Source organism: Lepisma saccharinum, chromosome 6 (assembly GCF_977018435.1).
Source record: "Lepisma saccharinum chromosome 6, izLepSacc3.1, whole genome shotgun sequence".
NCBI classification, from domain to species: domain Eukaryota; kingdom Metazoa; phylum Arthropoda; class Insecta; order Zygentoma; family Lepismatidae; genus Lepisma; species Lepisma saccharinum.
In genome coordinates, this window is record NC_139234.1 from 29,920,792 (window position 1) to 29,945,063 (window position 24,272).

Here is a 24,272-nt window from a genome sequence, read left to right on the forward strand (position 1 = left end):
ACTGTGACAGATGAACTTGTCGCAAAAATCAATGACAAGATTCGTGACAATCTCACTCGGCCAACCAGACACAGGAACTTTTATAGGCCTTTCATTGGGAGGTTTTTGACAATCCACCATATAGCCTGGATCTCGCACCAAGTGACTACCACTTGTTCACACACATGAAGACCTGGCTAGCAATGCAGCACTTTGATGACGACGCAGACCTTCAGGCTGGTGTACAGAAATGGTTGAAGTCACAGGCACCAACTTTTTATGACAATGGACTTTGTAAGCTTGTTCATCGCTATGATAAGTGCCTAAACTTGTATGGCGACTATGTCCAAAAGAAGTGTAAGAGTGTCGCTTCAAAATGTATATAATAAAAAATGTCTACTTTCACTTGTCTTCCTTTTTATTCCAAAACGTGAGTTACTTTCTGGATAGCCCTTGTATATTCAAATCCAAAGCAATACAGGGAAGACAGTGTTATGTAATTAAGATTTTTGTAATTACATATTTATACTAATTTCAGAATACTGTTAGTTAAAAATCCATTTTAAACGAAATTTATTACTATTGTATAAATTTCTTTGAGTAGTGATACATATCAGAAATGCTATATGAACTGTTATGAGCCTTATTTTGCACGGGCAAAATTAACATTACCCTCGATATGCAAGAGATCTTACAAATAAATGCATGCTATAGAAAATGATCTTATTGATACAAGTTCCCTTAGAACAACTTTATGCTGATATAAGCTAATTGGGATTGCACCTATAGTTTAAAGTGAAATCTGAACCATTGTGTCATGTGTCTCCATCAGGGATTATACCTGGGACCATTTGATTACGAAGTTTTCAGGGAGGCCCTACAGTAAAAATTATCAGTGTGATGACACACACACACACACACACACAATGTGAATACATAGGTTTAAATTATTTGGCAGTTGATGTCAAGTAGTAATGGAGAAATGTTTAATTTATTTAAAAAAAAAGTATAACCTTAATACAGATAAGGCCTAACTTACACCACATGCCATCATTTCACAAAGTAATGAAGTCCAATTTTGGTATGTACTTACTGTTGTCCTCTAGCTATCACCACATCACGAGATAAGACAAGAACAGCCAAAGTTTAAAACATAGGGAGCTAAGTTAGGTTAAAAAGGTTAAAATGGTAAAACACAGTCAGTTGCCAGCCAGAATTGGAGTAGGAAGGAGTGACAGGGTACTGTATTGTCCTTTACAATTTTAACCTAACTTACCTCCCTATGTTCTAACCTTTGACTATTCTTATCTCCAGATCAAGCCACATGATATGGTGAAAGCAACAGGAAAACTGTAAGTACATACCAAAACTGGACTTCATTACCTAGTAATATCTTAATACGTTATTTGTAAAACCACTTCCACATCAAGCATAAGTTCCAGATTACTCCACATGTTATCATGTGTTAGCTGAAGGAAAAATGGAACTACAGAGTGTTTCAAAAGTCAAGCAACCCAAAATTTGAAAATGTATATCACGAAAACCGTAAGAGATATTTACATCAGGTTTGCTGCATTATAAAGCCTCATCCTTTGAGATATTTTCCAATGCTTAACATTATCAATTTATTCCATACAGAAAATTAAATAAATTAATAACTGGCTGAAAGCAGCGTTAAAATTTTTCCAGAAATGCACTTTTGAGTGAGAAAACTATATAAGAAATTATCGGAGAGTCACAATTAGACGTCTGATGACTGATCCCATGTCAATCTGTCATTTGCGACTAATGATGATCATATGCAGCATTTGATTGATTTATGACAGGCGATTTTATGGGTTGAGTGAAAAAGTGCCATATTTGGGACATATCTCTGTAGCTGGCAACACTAGCAGGTCGAAAATTTGTCAACAGATGCACGCAATATGTGCTTAAATATTGGGCCTACATTTGCATGAAAAATCAAAATCATAATTTTGCACCGAAATTTGACTTTTAAGTGTAAATTTCTACGCACCTGTCAACCCTGCCATTCTAACACAGCTGACGAGAGCTTGTTACGAAATGGTAAGGGCGAGTCATAAGTGCAGTTACTACGTACACATCCGGATTTGTCGAGTTTTTTTTGTGTTTGTGTCTACTTTTTTATTATTATTATTTTTCCAATTTGGACAATGTGAAAAAGAAGGCAAAATAAATAGCCTATGGAAACAGCTGGAAAAGAATGGTTATGAGGAGGGATAGACTAGACATAAACAGAAGAAGGAAGAAAAGTGGCAGGGGAGGATTGGAAGAGAAAGACAAAGAGGAAGAAAAAGAGAGGAGGTTTGGAATAAGGAGTATGGGGAAGACCACAGAAAAGATATGCAAAGTGCTTAGGAAAGCGGGCATTAAAACTTACAGGAAGGGAGGGAGAAACATCTTAAGAACAGCGAAGAATGCAAACAAGAAAAAGGAAAACAGAGAAGAGGAAGGGATTATCTATGAAGTGAAATGTAAAGAATGTCAAAGTGTGTACATAGGAGAAATGAAAAAAAGGCTGAAAGACAAGTTGAAACAAAATAGGGATGATGTACGACTTAAAGAGAGAGAGAAATGCGATATTTAAAGACACGAGAGAAACAGGACATGACATAGAGTGGGATGAGGCTAAGCAGATAGGAAGGGAGAAAAGAATACTAGTGAGAAAATGGAAGGAGGCCAAGGAAATATAGAAGAAAGGTGAAGAAGACACAATGAACTGGAATGGGGGACTGAAGTTAAACAAAGAATGGAAAAAGGTGTTAGAAAGAGTGGAAAGGACAAAAGAGAAAGAGGAAAGAAGAAGGAAGAAGAATGAAGGAAAAAGAGCGTGAGTAAAGAGTCCAACCACATTCTAGATGGAAGTAAATATTTTTAGCCTTTTAGGTGAAAGTACAGTTGACAAGGGAAAGTCACCTGCTAGAATGTTCCAGAACAACTTTCTAATAGTCTGGAGGGGAGTAATGTTTGTGTATATATATCGTCTTATTCTTGTATCTTGTTACATTTGTACTTGGTACAGAGTCTGAAGAAGACCCTGCTAGAAGGTTGAAACGTTACGTTTAGTTTATGTTTTATAATAAAATAAATTACTGCCTTGGTCAGCATATTTAGTTTTTCATATCATGGAAACAAGGCTTAATGGTGTTATAATTGGACATTAAGTGTTCCGATTAAATCACTAAACTAATCAAGTAGGCTATCACTGGGTCAATAAATTTGTTATCATTTATCCAAACAAGAAAAAAGTAAAGTAAAGTAAAAAGTGTTCCCCTGTGCTTAGCACCACGCCATGAAGGCGTATAGGGGGTGTGGGGGTAACGCCCCACATTTTCTTGATCCGGTCGTGAGTGGGGGTGATGTGATCAGCACCACGCCCCTGACCGCCTTTACCCCCCAGGTTTCCCCAGGTACCCATGTTATTCGACGCTGGGTGGGCGCCAGGGCCGCTTTCATCGTTAGAAAAGTTCCCGGATTTGAACCGGCCGGGGATCGAACCCGGGACCTTTAGCATGGTAGTCAGACGCGTTACCGACTGAGCCACCGCGGCCACCACCAAACAAGAACAATTACAATATTATATAAACATTGTTAATTTGCTGAAAATATCCGGGAATTGATCTTCAACTGTAAATACCAACTCCTAACAATTTGTAGGGTCATTTGTTGGTGTTTGATAATGTTGATTGCTGTCAAGTCGGAAAAGAGAAACAGTCCAACAACAATAGCAAACGTGTCACTTTTACAGGAGTTGCTCGAAGCGGGATCACTTCTCATGGATGCATGCTCACACTCTTCTAAGCATGTTGGTTGAAACTCGGTTGAAGTGTTTCCTCCTTAATGTTCAAAATTGCAGTTTCAATGTTGGTCTTTAATTATTGCAGCGTGGTTGGATGTGTCCTGTAAACTACTCCTTTGAGGTAACCCCAAAGATAGAAATCTAGAGAAGATAAATCTGGTGATCTGAGGGCCACAAATTTTTGAAAATAATCCTTTCGTGTAAAAACGTGCGCAAAAATGCCATAGTTTCATTGGACGTATGGCAAGTAGTGCCATCTTACTGAAGCAGGGAAATAAACTGAATGATGCTATCTCGGCACACAATACCATCCACTGTTCACTCAAATAAAATGGTACGTTGTCGGAATATGCCACACCATTCTCCAAGTTTTTGTGGATGGAGCGGTACGCATGAGGATTTTCAGAAGACCATATTCTGGTGTTTTGGCTGTTCACATAACCATTCAAATGGAACCAAGCTTCAACAGTGAAAAACAAGGTAAAAAAAAGGTAAAGTGCTCCCCTGTGCATAGCACCATGCCATGAAGGTGTATAGGGGGTGTGGGGGTAATGCTCCACACTTTCTTGACCCGGTCGTGAGTGGGGGTGATGTGATCAGCATCATGCCCCTGACCACCTTTACCCCCCAGGGTTTCCCCCAGATACCCATTTCATTCTACGCTGGGTGGGAGGCGGGGGCCGCTTCCAACGTTAGAAAAGTTCTCGGATTTGAATCCGGGACCTTTAGCATGGTAGTCAGATGCGTTACTGACTGAGCCACCACGGCCACAAACAAGGAATTAATTATTGAAAAACACGGAATTAATTAATGATGCCAGTGTATCCTTATCAAGGTGTCGCAGTTCTTGAACAGTGCAAACGCGATATGGATTTAGGAAAGCTTTCTTCACAGCCCTATGAGCACTGGAAAGTGACAAGTCCGCTTAAGATGCAAGTTTCCTCAGGCTTTTGGTTGGAGATTGTTCCAGGCGTGTACGCACATCGGTTAAAAACAATGGCGACCATTTCTTGTTTTGTCCCATACACTTCTGGGTTCCTCGAACTCGACACACTAGTTGTAAAACAGTTGCTTTGTGAGGTACAGCAGAAGCAGGGTATTTATCTTGAAAAACTTCTTGATTGATTTGATTGATTGATTTAGTTTATTTTACTTCACGTTTTGTGCCTCTTGGCTAATTTGCGAAGATGGGGATGAGTGGTGAAATGATGAAATTGATGAATGGACATTCACAAACAACCAAGCCCGACCGGGATTCGAACCCGGGACCCTTGGCGTCGCAGCGCGATGTGCTAACCACTCGGCCACAGGGTCGGGCTTGAAAAACTTCTTGCATATGAGTGTAAGAATGAGTAGTAAAATACTCCTAAACAATGCACACGTGCTTCTCCAATGAATACGCCATGCTGAATCAACCAGGCACTGTAGTGGCGAAGCGTGAGCAAAGGAAATTCAGGGTAGCCAGGGGCAGCCTAGGATTCTCTCAACAGTCCAATTTCGCTACAAAATCATGATTTATGATTTTTCACGTAAATGTATGGACAATACTTAGGCACATATTGCATGCGTCTGGTGACAAAAGTTCGACCTGCTAGTGTTGCCAGCTACGGAGATATGTTCAACAAATGGCACTTTTTCACTCAACCCATAAAATCGCCAGTCATAAATCAATCAAATGCTGCATATGATTATCATTAGTCGCAAATGACAGATTGAGATGGGAAAAGTCATCAGACGTCTAATTGTGACACTTCGATAATTTCTTATATAGTTTTCTCACTCAAAAGTGCATTTCTGGAAAAAAAATTAACCTGCCTTTCACCAGTTATTAATTTATTTAATTTTCTGTATGGAATAAATTGATAATGTTTATAATGCAGCAAAACCCGATGTTAATATCTCTTACGGTTTTCGTGATATAAATTTTCAAAGTTTGGGTTGCGTGACTTTTGAAACACTCTGTACATACTATTATTATTAACAGTAACATACCATATAGATGGTAAAAGCAGTCACACATGTTATAAAACTAGAAATTCTGAGATTGCACTGTTAATCTACTTTAAAAAACAAAAAACAAATACTGACTCCAGCAGCAACTTACAGTAAACTTTAAACTATTTTGCATTGTCTCAGAAATTACTTTATGGAGCATGCATGATGAACTCTTTTATTGTTTTAAAACAATATTCCATAAATACTGCTAAAACTTACATATGTGTATATATATATAAAAAAAAAACATCTGATACTGCTAAGTGCCACTACAATTCAACAAGAACATGAACACAAGACATACTGAAGTTAGATTACTGTGATGGAGTTTGTTGCAATGCAAGGTTCATGAGAGATGCTTGTATCTCCTGGGTGACTTCTTCAGAACATGGAGCCTCGGAAATCACCCATGTGTCGTCTGTGCTTTCCAGGGTCTCTCGGCAAACAGGGCAAGTTTTATGGCTTACGTTCCTGTAAAAACAAAAGGTCACGATTTTAACTTGGATTAATTACATCAATAAGCATTGTACTTGTCTTTTGTTGTTTAGTGTCTTTGTTATTTTCTGCCACTTCTGGCTAATTATGACGACAGGGATAAGTGATGACAAAGATAATGATATGTCCATATTTTAGTTAAAGGTTGAATCTGAGTCCTACAAACATGTCTGAAACTAACTAACTAACTCTCTAGCCTTATTAAACTCGAAGTTTCATGGCTGCAGCAACACAGGCCTTCCATCTGTCCCTATCTTGAGCAAGATCTATATACTCTTTTCCATCCCTACCGATTTCCTTTAAATCCATCTCAACGTTGTCCCTCCATCTTCGTCTTGGCCTTCCTACAGGTCTCTTACCATCAGGTTTCCCAACAAGAATTCTGTAAACTCCTCTTTCCTCTCCCATTCGTGTCACATGGCCTGCCCACCTAAGTCTTCATGATTTAATTATTCTAATAATATCTGGACAAATTATGTAACCTTCTCCACTCAACTGTCTCCTCATCCCATTTAGGTCCAAATATTTTCCTAAGGATCTTATTTTCAAATACTCTCAATTTATGTTCCTCTTTCAATGTAAGGGACCAAGTTTCACACCCATATAATACTACAGGCAAAATTACTGTTTTGTATATTTTAACTTTTAGTTTCTGAGATATTAAACGAGAAGACAAAAGTTTACGAAGAGAGAAGTAACATGTCTTGCTAACCACATTGCCACAGAGAATGGGAGATGTCACTATCATAAGAGATATATTAAAGAAACTCTAAGTAATTTTCTTTCACACTACTTTATTTGAAGCATATGCTCCACTCTGGCAAGAAGTGAGATTTGTACTGAAAGCTGATACCATCTAGTATCTTATTTGTAAACTACAGGGTCATGAGTTACGTTCAATAACCTCTATTCTGTAATAATCTATGAATCAGGGAGAACTGATTTCTGAGTATAAGAAGGGTCTTTATAGTTAGTTCTCTGTTCTTTTTAATGTGGGATATGCATTTTTTGTGTAAACCCCTTCAAATAAGAACCTGGTTTTGGCTTGATGCCCGAGCATGTTCATGTGTTGCATTTTGATCTCACTGCCTAAGTTCCTGGGTTTGAATCGCAGCCTCGGTATGGGTGTTTGTGAGTATCCCTTCATCAATTTTCATCTGATCATTACTCATCCTCATCATTACAATTAGCAAAAAGTGACAGAAAAGCAACTTTTTACAACTAAAATAAAGAAAAAATAAAATAATAAGCTGGTCACATACACAAGTTAAGGAGGTGATGAATTATTGAATTTACATTGCTTCTGTTTATTCAGTTTGGATAAATTTTGTGTGTGTGAAAGACATACGGGTCAATCCATAATTAATATTTTACAGATATTGAAGAATCTACAGATCTGAAGTAGATGCACGGTTCTTCCTGGTCTTCCTGCATCAAGCTATGGTGGATTTAGGACTGTGTACTATTGACACCTGCTTGTGTAGTCTCAAACTACACAAGTAGTAACCAGAAAATAATATCATTTCATCCTATCTCGGTATATACACTCCTGTTCACATAAAGTGCACATTTTATAAGGTTGGACAGTTGAAGTGTGCCACTTCATCTGAACAAGAGTGTACATGAGAAATCAATATGGAACATTTCTTATTTCTTTCTCACTTTCGCTTGTATGTGAATGAGAAGTGACAAACTACTGACTGAAGCTTAAATTTCTGTTCCAGCACATGGCATGTGTGCCAATATGTATTTCAACAATGTGCACAATATTTTATTAAGGCATACAAAAGTAAGTTACGGTAAAGGCAAATTTCCCCATGCATATAGCACCGTGCCATGATACTACAGTGTTGTACACTTGAGGCACATTTAGGGGATGTGAGGGTAGGGCCCGACACATTCTCGATCTTGGCCATTTTGGAGGTGATGTGATCAGCACCACAGGGACAAGGCTGGAAAAATTCCAACCTTAGATCACCCAACCCAGGTCTCCCGTGTGGCAAACTAAATGTTATTTCTGACACTGCTCTTACAGCTACATCAGTTTATTGTGTTTAGTACTGAGCATTTTTTTTTGTACAATCACAGTTTTTGCTACTACAAATGAAAACATAGTAATTTTTCTACTCTGATATACTGCTTAATTCTTGATCAGGAAATCTGGGATCAAACGTTTGTTGTTTACAAGATCATAAATGGATAAATCTGGAATAAAAATTTATGGGGTTAAATGAAATTATTCTGATGCCCGTTTGCATCAACGTTGTACTAACTCGCAAGTAAAAAGATCCGTGGGTCAGGGTAATCCTTGAGTAACGATCACCTTCTGTAGCGAGTCGCGAAACTCTGGATTAACCCTAGGAGGGTAGCTAGCCTCAAAGCAAGTGTTAAACGTCATACAAATGGAACTGCGTGATTGGCTACTCTTTTCGAGAAGGCATGATTGGCGGGGTTCAGGTTCTACACGTGGTGTCATAGGGAACAAGGAAAGGGTGTAAATAACGGTACCTGGACATTGGTATTCAAAACAGTGACAAACAACGTGCATGAGAAAGTTTCAAGCACGGAATAAAAATGGGGAAAAACATATTTACGTGAATAAATTTTGATATATTAGTGCAGCTTGCAATTGTAGTGTTACATTTATATTTGTATATGCATCTATCTCAATGTAGCATTCACAATTGTTTTTTTATAGCTAATGTTTACATTGCTACTGGTTTCTGCGTGTATGTGTATGCTTGTATTGCACGTGCAATTTTGCAAACTATGTACTGCATAATATGTACAGTAAACATTTCCCAAAGTATATACATAGTGACATACTATATATTTCTATTATTTTCCTGTAGTTTACGGTTATTACAAGCATAAGAAAACAGTTTTTCTTTGTGACGTTTCAGGAGAACACACGCTCCTTTCATCAGACATTTATTTTCATTTTGATTAAAGATACAGTTATAACAATGGTTAGTAATTTTTTAAACAAAAATAATCTGTTATATAATGGATGTTGTCAATGTTACATTGTTGTAATATAGCAACTTAACTGTGAAAAAAACAGTCTGTTTTATTTTTATTTCAGATTTAAAAAAAAAAAATAAATAAATAAATAAATAAATAAATAAAAAAAAATAATTATGAATCCAAAATATCATCAGGTAATTCAAATTCATCATTGATTTCACAAAGTCTCTTGATGTTTTCTGTTATATTAAATTTTAAAGATGGTGGCTTACTCCATTTGTGAAAAAGAAAACTCCATACTGGATCTATGTTACCATTTTCATTATTTAATTTATTCCAGTGTTCTTCTGCAATGAACGAAGCTTCCCAGACATTCAACTCTGTGTTTCCCGTTAATCTTTTTAAAACCCTTCTCTTTTTAATCAAATGCTTCTCTTCGATGATATGACTTGACAAACCTGTTCTTGGGTTTAGATTTATAATGTCCAAATCGTGTTCGTGCCATCTTATTGCCATTTTCCTTGCTGTTTGTCCCACATAATCTTTTGAACATGAACAACTTATATTATATATTCCTGTGGTTTCCACATCTGGTAGAGAGTTTCTCATTTTGAATTCATTAAATGTACATTCCAAACTTCTTGGTGATCTAAAAACAATTTTGAAATTAAAACTTCTAAAAATTTTTGCAATTTTATGTGAGAATCCCTTGTGGAATGGAATGCACACAAATTTCTTTTCAACAGATTTTTCATCTTTGTCTGTATTTCTCTTTTCCTTTAGTTTTCTTGCAACTTGTTTTTTGATTTGGTTTATTCTGTTAGTGTGAAAACCATTTTCTTTTGCTATATTAAAGAGCCTTTCTTCTTCATTTTTGATATCCTCATTATTAGAACATAGTCTTTGTGCTCTCAGGAAAAAATTAAAAAATATGTTATCCATTGTTATACGCGAATGTTCTGATTTGGCATGGATGTATTTTTCCCCCGCTAATTTTTTCCTATGGACTGATGTTTGAATTGTTGAGTTAGTTGTCTTAATTTGCAGATCAAGGAAAGAAATTACATTGTCATTCATGGGTTCACAAGTGAATTTTATGCGACGATGTGATTCATTTAACAATTTAAATACGTCCATGATGGTGTTCTCATTTTTAGCGATAATTAGCACATCATCCACATATCTGATGTAGAGTTTGATATCCGCACCTATGGCATTAACAATTGGAGATTCTATGTAATGAAGGAAAATGCTGGAGATGATTCCGGATACTGGGTTTCCCATTGATAGACCATTACTTTGCTGATATATTTTGCCATCAAATATAAAGTAATTGTAATTTGCACATACAGTAAACCATCGAACCATTTCCCATGATTCTACTGGGTTAACCTTCATCTCAATAAGCCATCTGTGTAATGCATCTGTGGCACCTTCTATTGGGACACTAGGATATAAATTTTCAACATCAAAACTTGCAATACGATACTCATTATTCCAAACAATATTTTTTAGTTTCTGTTTCACTTCAAATGCATTTTTAACACTGAATGGTGTTTGTTGTTTAATTATAGCAAGTCTTTCAACTAAATATTTGGATAGTTTGTATGCAGGATGTGTGAAAGTTGCAATGATGGGTCGTATTGGAGTTCCCGGTTTGTGAGTTTTTGGTAGTCCAAAGGCAATCGGCAGGGTTGAATTTTTGACAATGAGTTTTTTCTTCATTTCTCTTGGTATCGTGATACTGGTTTCAATTACTTTCTTTACCTCATTTATTATTTTAGTTATAGGGTTTCGAGAGGTTTCTGTGAAATTGTTTACTTTGAAACATTCTTCCATTTTTTCTTTATAGTCCTTAATTCGGATAAGGACAGGTTTATTTTCCTTGTCCGATTTTATTAAGAAAATGTTGTTTTCTTTCAACCAGATCTTGAAACCATGAACTTTTTTCCCCAACCTTATATGCTCTTTCTCCCGTTCCGTGTATTTTGGACCTCTGTTATTTCTTCTGTTGTATTCAAAACTTAACCGTTCATCAAGAGCATCATGTGTGAGACTTCGTAATTTTCTCTTTTCCTCCTCATCATCTAAGAAATTCAGTGCTTTCTCTATTGAAATCACAAAATCTTCCTTGTGTATATAAGCACTACCAACTGAAAATTTCATTCCGAATTGAAAAATTTCTATATACTCATCAGGTACCTCAATATCCGTAAGATTTATAAATAATCTGTTGTCAATGTTCTTAGTTTCTATTTTACCAGTGACATTAACTGCTTCCCTTCTTTCATTGTTGTTGTATATAACTTGTTCTTCTTGAATTAGCTGGTAGAATTTCCTATCAAGTCTCCTTTCTGAAAGCTTGATGTAGTGTTCTACGACTTGTTGTGTAGCTCTGTTTACTTTATCCCATATGAGTGGATGCAAGGAATTTGATAATGTTATGTGGAGATCATATGTCTTACGAGAAAGGCTGTCCAATTCTGAGTACGAGTCCCTGATTAGTCGTCCTATCATTAACATTTGTAGCTTTCCTTTAAATTCACTGGTGTAGGTATTACGAGTTCGAACTTTCCACTTCAAAAAATTTGGCACTATATTGTTTAACTTGCATCTTCTCAAAAATTTGATTCTCTGAAGTGTTGTTTGAATCTTGATTTGACATTGCTGGAATGTACGTACCTCTCTCCCCGTAATAGATGAATAATAGTTTTTCTTGTATGTACGCATTGCTTGCATTATAGAATTATTTTCCTGTAGTTTACGGTTATTACAAGCATAAGAAAACTGTTTTCTTATGCTTGTAATAACCGTAAACTACAGGAAAATAATTCTATAATGCAAGCAATGCGTACATACAAGAAAAACTATTATTCATCTATTACGGGGAGAGAGGTACGTACATTCCAGCAATGTCAAATCAAGATTCAAACAACACTTCAGAGAATCAAATTTTTGAGAAGATGCAAGTTAAACAATATAGTGCCAAATTTTTTGAAGTGGAAAGTTCGAACTCGTAATACCTACACCAGTGAATTTAAAGGAAAGCTACAAATGTTAATGATAGGACGACTAATCAGGGACTCGTACTCAGAATTGGACAGCCTTTCTCGTAAGACATATGATCTCCACATAACATTATCAAATTCCTTGCATCCACTCATATGGGATAAAGTAAACAGAGCTACACAACAAGTCGTAGAACACTACATCAAGCTTTCAGAAAGGAGACTTGATAGGAAATTCTACCAGCTAATTCAAGAAGAACAAGTTATATACAACAACAATGAAAGAAGGGAAGCAGTTAATGTCACTGGTAAAATAGAAACTAAGAACATTGACAACAGATTATTTATAAATCTTACGGATATTGAGGTACCTGATGAGTATATAGAAATTTTTCAATTCGGAATGAAATTTTCAGTTGGTAGTGCTTATATACACAAGGAAGATTTTGTGATTTCAATAGAGAAAGCACTGAATTTCTTAGATGATGAGGAGGAAAAGAGAAAATTACGAAGTCTCACACATGATGCTCTTGATGAACGGTTAAGTTTTGAATACAACAGAAGAAATAACAGAGGTCCAAAATACACGGAACGGGAGAAAGAGCATATAAGGTTGGGGAAAAAAGTTCATGGTTTCAAGATCTGGTTGAAAGAAAACAACATTTTCTTAATAAAATCGGACAAGGAAAATAAACCTGTCCTTATCCGAATTAAGGACTATAAAGAAAAAATGGAAGAATGTTTCAAAGTAAACAATTTCACAGAAACCTCTCGAAACCCTATAACTAAAATAATAAATGAGGTAAAGAAAGTAATTGGAACCAGTATCACGATACCAAGAGAAATGAAGAAAAAACTCATTGTCAAAAATTCAACCCTGCCGATTGCCTTTGGACTACCAAAAACTCACAAACCGGGAACTCCAATACGACCCATCATTGCAACTTTCACACATCCTGCATACAAACTATCCAAATATTTAGTTGAAAGACTTGCTATAATTAAACAACAAACACCATTCAGTGTTAAAAATGCATTTGAAGTGAAACAGAAACTAAAAAATATTGTTTGGAATAATGAGTATCGTATTGCAAGTTTTGATGTTGAAAATTTATATCCTAGTGTCCCAATAGAAGGTGCCACAGATGCATTACACAGATGGCTTATTGTGATGAAGGTTAACCCAGTAGAATCATGGGAAATGGTTCGATGGTTTACTGTATGTGCAAATTACAATTACTTTATATTTGATGGCAAAATATATCAGCAAAGTAATGGTCTATCAATGGGAAACCCAGTATCCGGAATCATCTCCAGCATTTTCCTTCATTACATAGAATCTCCAATTGTTAATGCCATAGGTGCGGATATCAAACTCTACATCAGATATGTGGATGATGTGCTAATTATCGCTAAAAATGAGAACACCATCATGGACGTATTTAAATTGTTAAATGAATCACATCGTCGCATAAAATTCACTTGTGAACCCATGAATGACAATGTAATTTCTTTCCTTGATCTGCAAATTAAGACAACTAACTCAACAATTCAAACATCAGTCCATAGGAAAAAATTAGCGGGGGAAAAATACATCCATGCCAAATCAGAACATTCGCGTATAACAATGGATAACATATTTTTTAATTTTTTCCTGAGAGCACAAAGACTATGTTCTAATAATGAGGATATCAAAAATGAAGAAGAAAGGCTCTTTAATATAGCAAAAGAAAATGGTTTTCACACTAACAGAATAAACCAAATCAAAAAACAAGTTGCAAGAAAACTAAAGGAAAAGAGAAATACAGACAAAGATGAAAAATCTGTTGAAAAGAAATTTGTGTGCATTCCATTCCACAAGGGATTCTCACATAAAATTGCAAAAATTTTTAGAAGTTTTAATTTCAAAATTGTTTTTAGATCACCAAGAAGTTTGGAATGTACATTTAATGAATTCAAAATGAGAAACTCTCTACCAGATGTGGAAACCACAGGAATATATAATATAAGTTGTTCATGTTCAAAAGATTATGTGGGACAAACAGCAAGGAAAATGGCAATAAGATGGCACGAACACGATTTGGACATTATAAATCTAAACCCAAGAACAGGTTTGTCAAGTCATATCATCGAAGAGAAGCATTTGATTAAAAAGAGAAGGGTTTTAAAAAGATTAACGGGAAACACAGAGTTGAATGTCTGGGAAGCTTCGTTCATTGCAGAAGAACACTGGAATAAATTAAATAATGAAAATGGTAACATAGATCCAGTATGGAGTTTTCTTTTTCACAAATGGAGTAAGCCACCATCTTTAAAATTTAATATAACAGAAAACATCAAGAGACTTTGTGAAATCAATGATGAATTTGAATTACCTGATGATATTTTGGATTCATAATTTTTTTTTTTATTTATTTATTTATTTATTTATTTATTTTTTTTTTTTTTAAATCTGAAATAAAAATAAAACAGACTGTTTTTTTCACAGTTAAGTTGCTATATTACAACAATGTAACATTGACAACATCCATTATATAACAGATTATTTTTGTTTAAAAAATTACTAACCATTGTTATAACTGTATCTTTAATCAAAATGAAAATAAATGTCTGATGAAAGGAGCGTGTGTTCTCCTGAAACGTCACAAAGAAAAACTGTTTTCTTATGCTTGTAATAACCGTAAACTACAGGAAAATAATTCTATAATGCAAGCAATGCGTACATACAAGAAAATCTATATATTTCTAGCTTTTGAGATGAATCTATTACTTCCTATTCAACATTTATTTACTTTTGAAATTCTGAAGTGATACATTGCCGGTTGCAGATGGCTGCCATTACTCTGCTGCACGTGGATTAACTCAGCTTTTACTCGCTGATCTCGAAGGGTAAGGTTGACCCTCTTTTTTACTCCCAGATTACCCGGCGTTTCTGTTGGTGCAACAGATAAACAGCCGATTCGTGGGTTAACTCTTGAGTTTACTCTTACTCACGAGTAAATCGACGTTGGTGCAAACGGGCATCAGTGTTTACTATGGTGAAATTAACAGTAAAACTAAAATTTCAGAGAAAGTCTCCAATTTATACTTTATTTACTTTGTACCTTTCAATCAATTTTATACATATTTCTCCTTGTAATAGAATTTTTTTCATCCATGAAGAAATGTTTCAGGAGATCCCAAATCAAAGCATCGCTGAAATTAGAAATGTGTTGTGACTTATCTAAGTTAAGGTTATAATGTTGATGGCAAACAGTATGAAATGGCAACTTCCTATGAATTCAATTGCTGTTTTAAGTCAAGTTTATGGACAGATAGACAAACGGTACTGGACCTACATTTTAAAGTGGGATCCAAACCACTGTGCAATGTGCCTCCACCAGGTATCAAATCTTGGGACCCAATAATTACAAGGTGGCAACATTAGCACTATGCCATTGTGGAGGCCCTTCAACATTCTTTGACTATTGTTTTCCCTGTGAATGTGGTTAACACATTACATAAATTTATATGGACATGTGGAATGCTTCTAGATTTCAGTAGCATGGATTACATGCAGCTAATATTTTACCCACATGACATAAGTTCTTCCATTCATAATATTGGTTTCACAAGAGTCACTTTGATAGTAAATCACAGGACCTTATTATAATTAGACATATGAACCTTCCCATTGTGGTTAAAGTGTTGATAAAAAACAGCTGGGTTTTTATCTAATTTTGAACCACCACAGGTGTTTTTATTTCTCACTTACTACAGCACCTTGAATAGGTAGTGTGCAAAACGACCCAAAAAACTGGTTCCAGAGGCAGATGACAGTGTGATCAGTATCGCTTGTGATTTTCTTATGAAAGCAATGCAGCTTAGTTCGTTTTTAGAATACATTGTTTAGATTTGTTTATCTTTTATCTTCAAAGGCAGTAAGTGAATTGATGGAAACAGTTATATTTGTGAAGTGATTTGCAGTCACGAAATGCCACTAATTTGGAAAGAAAAGTAAAATAAATAAATAGCATGGGTAACACAAGAAGAAACATCGCAATGTGATTCTGGATGTCAAGTATTGGATTGTGTTTATACATGTAGAGTCTATTTTATATGTTATTAGAATATAAATAATATCCTGAGAGATATTTCATACCTAGGAGACAAATCACATGTGTTGCATGGAAGCGAGCAGTCGGTAATCAATGCAGCCTTTTGAACCGTAGGGACACAAGCTCGGACTGAACCGTTTTCTCACGATTTTAGACCAAAGGGGCACACAACACACGACACGAGACCTTCGGTCCAAGGCAGCTTTCAGACTGAAGCGACATGCGACACATGTCACTTGGGAATGAGCCAATAAAGAGCAACATTTCACACTGTAGCAGCATGATAAGCTGCACAGGCCATGTCGCAAACTATTGAGGAAATGGATCAGTTTGAGCGGCACATACGGCTTATCGTGTCCCCTAGATCTGTTGTTCTCACAATTAGCAGCAAACCCTTGCTAATAGACTGAAGGCATCATGTCGCTTGTCACCTCGTTGCAAACTCCACCTGTGGCATATCACTTTGGTCTGAGTACCCTTCCTTTAAGGAGCTTTCCGACAGAAGTAACAAGCGGCACGTGAATAAGACATGGTTTGCTGGACTGTCATGCACAATGAATGATATTTTACAGTCCGGAAGTGTTTGTGTCACTAGTAACTTCAGTGTGAACATCTTGTATTGCTTGTCCCATTGGTCTGCTTATACTCATGTCGATGGCACTAAGGGAGTTATGTAGGTTTTCCTTTGTCATTTCATGCAATCATCAGCTATCATCATCACCACGATTAGTTTCAAGCGGAAGTGAGTGTGCATTTCTTTTAAAAAATGTGTACAATAATAATAATAATGAACCTCTTTGTGTAATTCATACACAAAAATTCAGAGTTATGAAGAGCATTCCATGCGCATTTCTCCCTTATTATTAATGAAATTCAAGATAACTGGATGTGGTCGACTGTCTAGAATGTCTGTTAATATCTTCACGACCACTGTACCAAATATAGCAATTATCACATTGATAGAAATGCTTCATGTAAAAGAATCAGACATTGCAACAAAAAATACCACGTAATGATGCTGACACCCAGCACCTCTAGTAGACATCATAATGTAGAGGAACCACCAGAGAGCACACTACCTATTCAAGGTGCTGTATCTCTTACTAATGTGAGCCCAGTGATATGGACAATTGCCCAAAAATTATAGAAAAAAAAAACACAACTTCACCTCAAGAGTAACAAAAAATATTCAATACAGTACAGGAATAATTTTGATCATTGAATAGCTTCTTTCATTGGCAGTTTGGAAAATAATTATACTCTGACTTATTCCATATGTCAATTTTTACATGTTGGATTATGACTTTGTTTTGTAAAGTGAAATTTTTATGAAATCTGAATGTGTGACACTTTATAATGTAAATAAAATGTGAATATTCCTTACAGTTTTCATTTTAGAAAAATTAAAGTTAGGGCCATGCAACTTTTGATCAATCTGTTCAAACATATATTTTTAAAAAATTTAAATCTAAGAATTGCTGCAATCTTCAAGTGAATTAAAAATACATACCATGTTTGTATGCACTGTGAACAGTAACTATGTGCACAAGGAAGTATTACATCTGGTTTCCGTTCTAGACATATGCAGCACTCATCTAAATTTTCTCCACAAGAGGCATCGACTTCTTGCAGGAACATGGAAGCTGAGTATGGAGTCTGTATTTTCTTTGACAAATAGTTATCAGCACCCAAACTACAAGTCTCTTGAGAAGCACTAACTTCACTTGCACTTTCGCTTGACATCCTTTGTAATTCACTTGTTTCTCTACTAGACTGTAGATTATTGTGTTGTTGTGCACCATGTTGGGCTTCAATCTGGCACTGCATTGTTCTAAATACCTAAAGTACAAATGAATTTAGCTATTAGTTTATTTTAAAGCTGTTTAAATTTTCATTGCTACCCGTTCCATAACAAGATATTCAGACTTTAAATCAGTTCAACTATGTTTAAATTCTTCTTCTAACAACTGTAAACTAGAAGAAGAATTCTACAATGTAAGTTTTATGTACATACAAGAAGAATTATTGATTGATTGATTTAGTGTTTGTCCACTTTATGCACAGGAAGGCTAATCGGGACTGGACCTACAGTTTAAAGTGGGACCCGAACCACTATGTGCCTCCACCAGGCATCGAACCTAGGACCCCTTGATTACAAGGCAACGACACTACCACTGTGCCATCGGGGAGGCCCCACAAGAAGAATTATGCTTAATATCATTGCTCGACCACAGTTAATTGATTGATTTGGATTACTTTACTTTGCTTTTCTGCCATTTTGGCTAATTCCGAAGATGAGGATGGGTGATGATATGATGAACAGGCTGGGATTCAAATCTGGGACCCCTGGCATCACAGCGTGCTGTGCTAACCACTCTGCCAGGGTGGTCGGCTTTTCACCACAGTTAAAATTCACTTCTTACACAAATGTACTCTCCTGTTCAAATAAAGTGGCACATACATCAACCGTTCAACCCTATAAAGAATGCCACTATATTTAAACAGGAGTGTACAATAAACCATGTAACTTGTGCAGGAAAAACATATCTGATGGCAGGGAGGTGTTGAGACAAAAAAAAAGTTTTCTTTTCAAGTTACATGGAATTATTGTACATTTGCGTAAACAGTGCAACTATATTACGAAGGTCGTTCAGAAAGTCCTACCAGTTTCTTTTCAGAAAAAAAGTTATGAAGAGAATTAGTTTTTTATTTTATTGACCTGTTGCAGAATACATTTGGTCATTTACTCTGTGTCATTTACTCATAGTACTCTGTGAAAAAACAGGCAGAACTTTCCGAATGAAACTCGTACAAGTAATACACAATTTCTGCCAGGAAACTCCAACATTTTCAAAGTAAATGATTTTTTATTTCAGGTCATACAGCTGTGATTCTTGATGGAAGAGAAACAGATGCTCACATGTATACGTGGAAACTTTTTACTGTCTCAGAATCGCAGCGGCAGCTTTTTCTAAGACTCTGGTCTACTGAGTACAGGTTATATTGTGGAATGCAGAATCAAAACTGGTCAGTCAGGAGTAACAAGCCTTTCACAGTGTCTTCAGTAACAAGCTTTTGACTTGAAGTGTTATGATCATTTTTTGGTAACCATTAGTGTATTGAAAGGACACTGGTGGAAATTCCGGTGTCAGAAGAGTCTTCACATGTTTTCTACACCCACTTTGGGATTTCCACTACCTTTCAACACACTATCTATTGCTGAAAACCGATCATACTACTTTAATGATAGTCTTAAATATTGAAAAGTTATTTTGAAGACATAGTAGAAGTATTGTCACCCCTGATTGACAACGTTTTACCCCTCACACCAAGCAGCCTATGCCTGAGAGCTTAAGTGTATCATTTCAGAAAATGATCAACTGTGGTTAAAAATTGAAATAGGAAGTCTTTACTAATTTTAAGTGCTCAACAAGAATAAGAATAACATGTGTCAATAGGAGACACACAGGTATTAGTGTATAAATGACTCTGAGTACATATGTTCATTTGGCAATGCTGTGTATCAAACTTCAGACTGCAATATGTTGAATCAACCCACCACACAACAATCGAAAAAAGATTTTTTTTGGAGAGTGATCTTCCATTAGAATAATTAATATCACAAGTGGGACCAGTAGATGCTTGGAATTATTGGAAGAGCGAATAGTATTAATCATTGCACAGAATGCTGTCTTTCTGGGGGATAGGCATGTTTCAAGTATTAGCATGTCAATATTTACAGCAAAAAATAAACAAACCAAGCTTTCCTTACCCTAAGAAACTGCCTGAGGTTCAATAACCTGTAGCTCTCTACTTTCTCAGATGACTCATCGATCTTCACACAGGCAATTCGAACGGTTCCTTTCCATAACAGTGTAGAATCAGTTCCTTTCTTTACAGCAAAAATTAGCTGCTTTCCATCCAAATCAATACATGTTTTGGATCTACACAAATATGGGAAGAAAGTAATAATTGAAATATGATAATAAATTTAGCTTTAATTTGCACATACACTGCATTTTATATCGACATTTTTATACGTTTCAGCACACATTCTTTGGTAATGTCAAATATAATACAGTTAGTTGCAGTTACACCTAACAAGTCTTGGCTAATCTTGTATTTATTTGAAAGCACAATTATGAAGACTATTTGAACACATGTTGTAGTATGGCACACTATGCTGTACGAGAACCATATACACTTAGTAGACTTCCAGGTGAAACTCTCAATTAGTCTTCTACACTGTGATTTGCCTATTTAAAAAATTTTAATTGAGGATTGCATTCAAAGTGGTGACTTGTCACAGGTGAGTTTCATCTCTGCGGGAAGTCATCTTCCAATTCTCGAACAATGTGCACCACTTTGTAATTGTATGGTTCAACTATCTGCAAATGGTGATAAACTTCAGCAAGATTACACTTTTTAACCCGCTCCCCAACAAAAAAAAAATAGTCACTGAAAACACTTTTCAATGATAATTGCAAAGAACATAATGTTGTTCATGACTGACAATATCTGCCATGTTGGAACTGTGACTGTTATATAGAAGTATAACCAGTGTTTTCAACTAATTTTATCAAAATATCTGGTTTAGACAAAAAAGTTGTGGGTGAATGCAACTAACTTCACATAATAGCAAAATTTAAGGAAATACTTGCAGTCTGGTTGGAGTATAACATTAGTATGAGACAAGGCAAAGGGTGCTGCAGTGCAGCCAGATATGGTTACAGGGATTGAACAAGATGGCTCTAACCAGAAACAGATGGGTTGGTAGTTGGTAACAGCTAGCAGCTATGTTGAGTCCTGAGAGTATACCTGCATCAGTGGCATAGCGCAGTTCTCTGGCGGGCCCCTGCAAATGAAATATTGGGGGGCCCCTTGGCGATAAGAAAATTATGATGCCAGAGTAGGACGAATGTACAAAAGTTAGCTAGTCCCTCTCCCCACAGGCAAGTGGCCAGGGGGGAGGGAGGGCTAAGGGGGCTGCAATGGCAGCTGCTCATAAGAAATGAGCACCTTCCCCCCGCCAAATAAAATTCTGGCTATGAGCCTGCCTCCTCCCCTCCCACTTGTACAAGAAATTAACTTCTACCCCATACACTCTGCTTTCCCATTTTTTGTTATCAACTTATATATCAGTGTAGTACCTTCTTGAAACTAAATCAGGATGGTCTGAATCTCTGATAATTAACTGGATGAAGAATCTGGAAAAAATTCTCTTACTTCAACGCAGCAGCACAGCAACGAATCTTTTTTGAAGGAGGGGGAAGCTTACCGCTGCCAAATATTTTGTTCGTGATCCTTCATATTTTTTACTTGAAACATTTTTTTTAATGAAAGTACATACAATACACAGATATTCAAAAACATACTGTTTGGGGGGGAATTGTTTAAAGGATAGTAAACATGCATTTTTTTTACTTTCAGGTGGATGCACCTTCAGCTCCAAAAGCCATCCCCTGGCTACGCCAGGCCAAGATTCAACGTAAAGGTGCATCCCCACTATGCCAGCTGGCAAGGCTGCACTGCTTTGGCGATATTGTTGAACGTCCCCACAGCACTGCAGTGTGGATACATGCATCAGTCTTGTTCGACAGCTTGTTGGCAGCACACGTGAAAAACTCCGTGAAAATGACATGCACAGTTGGCAAAATTTGTGTTTTTTAAAAATAAACAAATACAACTTTTTTTGTTTTAAACAAATGAAACTTTTTTTGTTTTAAACAAATGAAACATTTAAAACAATGCTAAAAAGACTTATTTTCTAAGAATGATGATTAATAAGGAATCTGTTAGGAAGAACTGTGTGTCTAGTTATAAAGTAAACACTTGATAAACTTCTTCAAATACCTATTTACGCTACTCTTAAATCTTGCATGTAAGCTATTCGAGAAAGTTCAACTAATCAACAATATCCAAGTGCAAGCTATTCTGTCTTCTGAAATACATTTCATCGTGACTGCACCAAAATATTGACATTAACAACTATGTGCAGTGTGTCAAGTGCAGAACAAATCTGTTTCATACATATACTATTAAGTTTTATAAATGTTAAAAAAAAGGCCAGGTGCTTTAAATGGACCCCACAGGTACTCCTTACAATGTGTTTCTTTGTTTACTGAATATATATTTTCAGCCATTGTGCACAATAAACAAAATGACACAGATTGAATGAAAATACAAAGTTACAAAACACGCAAATACCCAAAGTATCAAATATCAAGTATGAAAATGTATTTTAAACAAGTCTAAATAAACACTGTGTTTGAAACATTTGTAAAAAAAAATGTCGCGTGTTTTAAAGGTTTAAAATAAGTTACATATTATGCATATATGTTTTATATTTCTGCACTGCTGTAACTTGCGAGTCCGTGCACTCCACTCCATGATCAAATGTTGAGGAAACAAGACCTAATCCTTCCTCAACCTATTTACACACACACACACACACACACTTGGCACCACTCGGTACATCCCCCACTTCGAGCGATAGCACGATCTCCTTTGAAGAAAACTGCTACTAGTTGGGTTGGAATTGGCCATTTGACATAAACCGAGGACATGTGCCCACTTGCTCAGCTTTTGCGTGCGGCCTTGCCAACTGGCATAGTGGGGACGTAATAGGGGCCAAACAAAAAATTCATCTGCAAACTTGAACAAATTCAATACATGAGTGTTTAGGAAAATATGAATGCTTCAATAAAAAAAGAGTATATTCTTGTCTTGACTCTTTGCACATTCTTTTATGAATATCGTCGATACTAGAAACGCTCACAAATTATTATATAAGAAGTTTCGCTGTTTTTGGATTTACATTAGTTTACCGAGTAAGATAAGGAAATCGTTAGAACAGCGATCCTGTTCGTGAATATCTGGAACCTTTCCGCTCAGTCTCGTCAGATATTGCATTGGTACATTCCAGTTTGTTATTTTTTTTTACATATTTCACTACATTTTTCTTTTCCGTGTGAAGTAAATTTGTTACTACTGTTAAACGTACGTAATGGTATTATAGCATTTATATAAGTTTCCTTGAGATGCATTGTTGCTAGGGGACTTAGCATTATATATTATATATCAGGACGTCTATATTGCCTTCATCCTTTGTGCTTCTCTTTTTTTACACTTTGCTTGTTAATTATTATTATTATTATTTGTCATGCCTTGTAGATTCGATTGTTCTGACAGAATTATCCTCCTGTGCAGTATCTTTACACAAATTTGGATTCTTTTTTTTCTGATGATTTATTTTCCTTAAGCAGAGCAGATATTTTTTGTCATCGAGCTGAAGAAAACATCCAATCCTTGATCAAGCACAAAATAACACTTGCACAAATTGATTCTTTTAATAAGCATTATTAAGACAAAGTATTGAGAAGACTCTTGTATAATGTATTATTCATTGTAATGCATCGCTAGTTGTTAATATCATCGATATAGTACTCTGCACTGGCATACGCAGGATTATTTTCGGGAGGGACTGGAATTGTAAATGTGGATAATACATAACTTCATTTGGGGGGGGGGGGGGGGTTGATACACAATAAAATATTTTGTATATTTACAGATTTCATTGTATTAAAATTGTACTTGAAGACAGAAATGGTACGAGGGCCACTATTTATATTTTGAGCCTTGCCAACACTGATTGAAGTTAGGCGCGATTTGACGTTTGCACGGAATCGTGTGGCATTATTGACCATAACGTACTTCAAATGTTTTGTCAATAGCTTGATTTGTGTTGTTTATGTTGCCTTGGAGATTGCACGACAACAATAAAATGGAATTAACTCGAGAACATTTTCGTGCGATGATTTTTTACGATCTTCGACGTGGATTATCAAGACAAGAGTGCATCGATCAACTTACTTCCACATTTGGCGATGAAGCCCCATCCTTTGCCACTGT

The 24,272-nt window shown here is 36.1% G+C and overlaps 1 protein-coding gene across 3 annotated transcripts in view; it reads right to left on the reverse strand.

The window, feature by feature from the left end:
- Positions 1 to 24,272, reverse strand: part of LOC145988654 (RING finger protein 141-like) — a 37,364-nt gene that overhangs the window by 3,807 nt on the left and 9,285 nt on the right. For 2 of the 3 annotated variants that reach the window (XM_083123711.1, XM_083123709.1), the window contains exons 3-5: positions 20,134 to 20,305; positions 17,872 to 18,200; positions 5,606 to 6,265 (exon numbers count right to left, since the gene is read on the reverse strand). In XM_083123711.1, the coding sequence (XP_082979837.1) occupies positions 6,109 to 6,265; positions 17,872 to 18,200; positions 20,134 to 20,305 (658 nt within the window). In that variant the 3' untranslated portion in view covers positions 5,606 to 6,108. Of the gene's footprint in view, positions 1 to 5,605; positions 6,266 to 17,871; positions 18,201 to 20,133; positions 20,306 to 24,272 lie in introns of those variants that run through there. The other variant, XM_083123710.1, reaches the window with a different exon arrangement.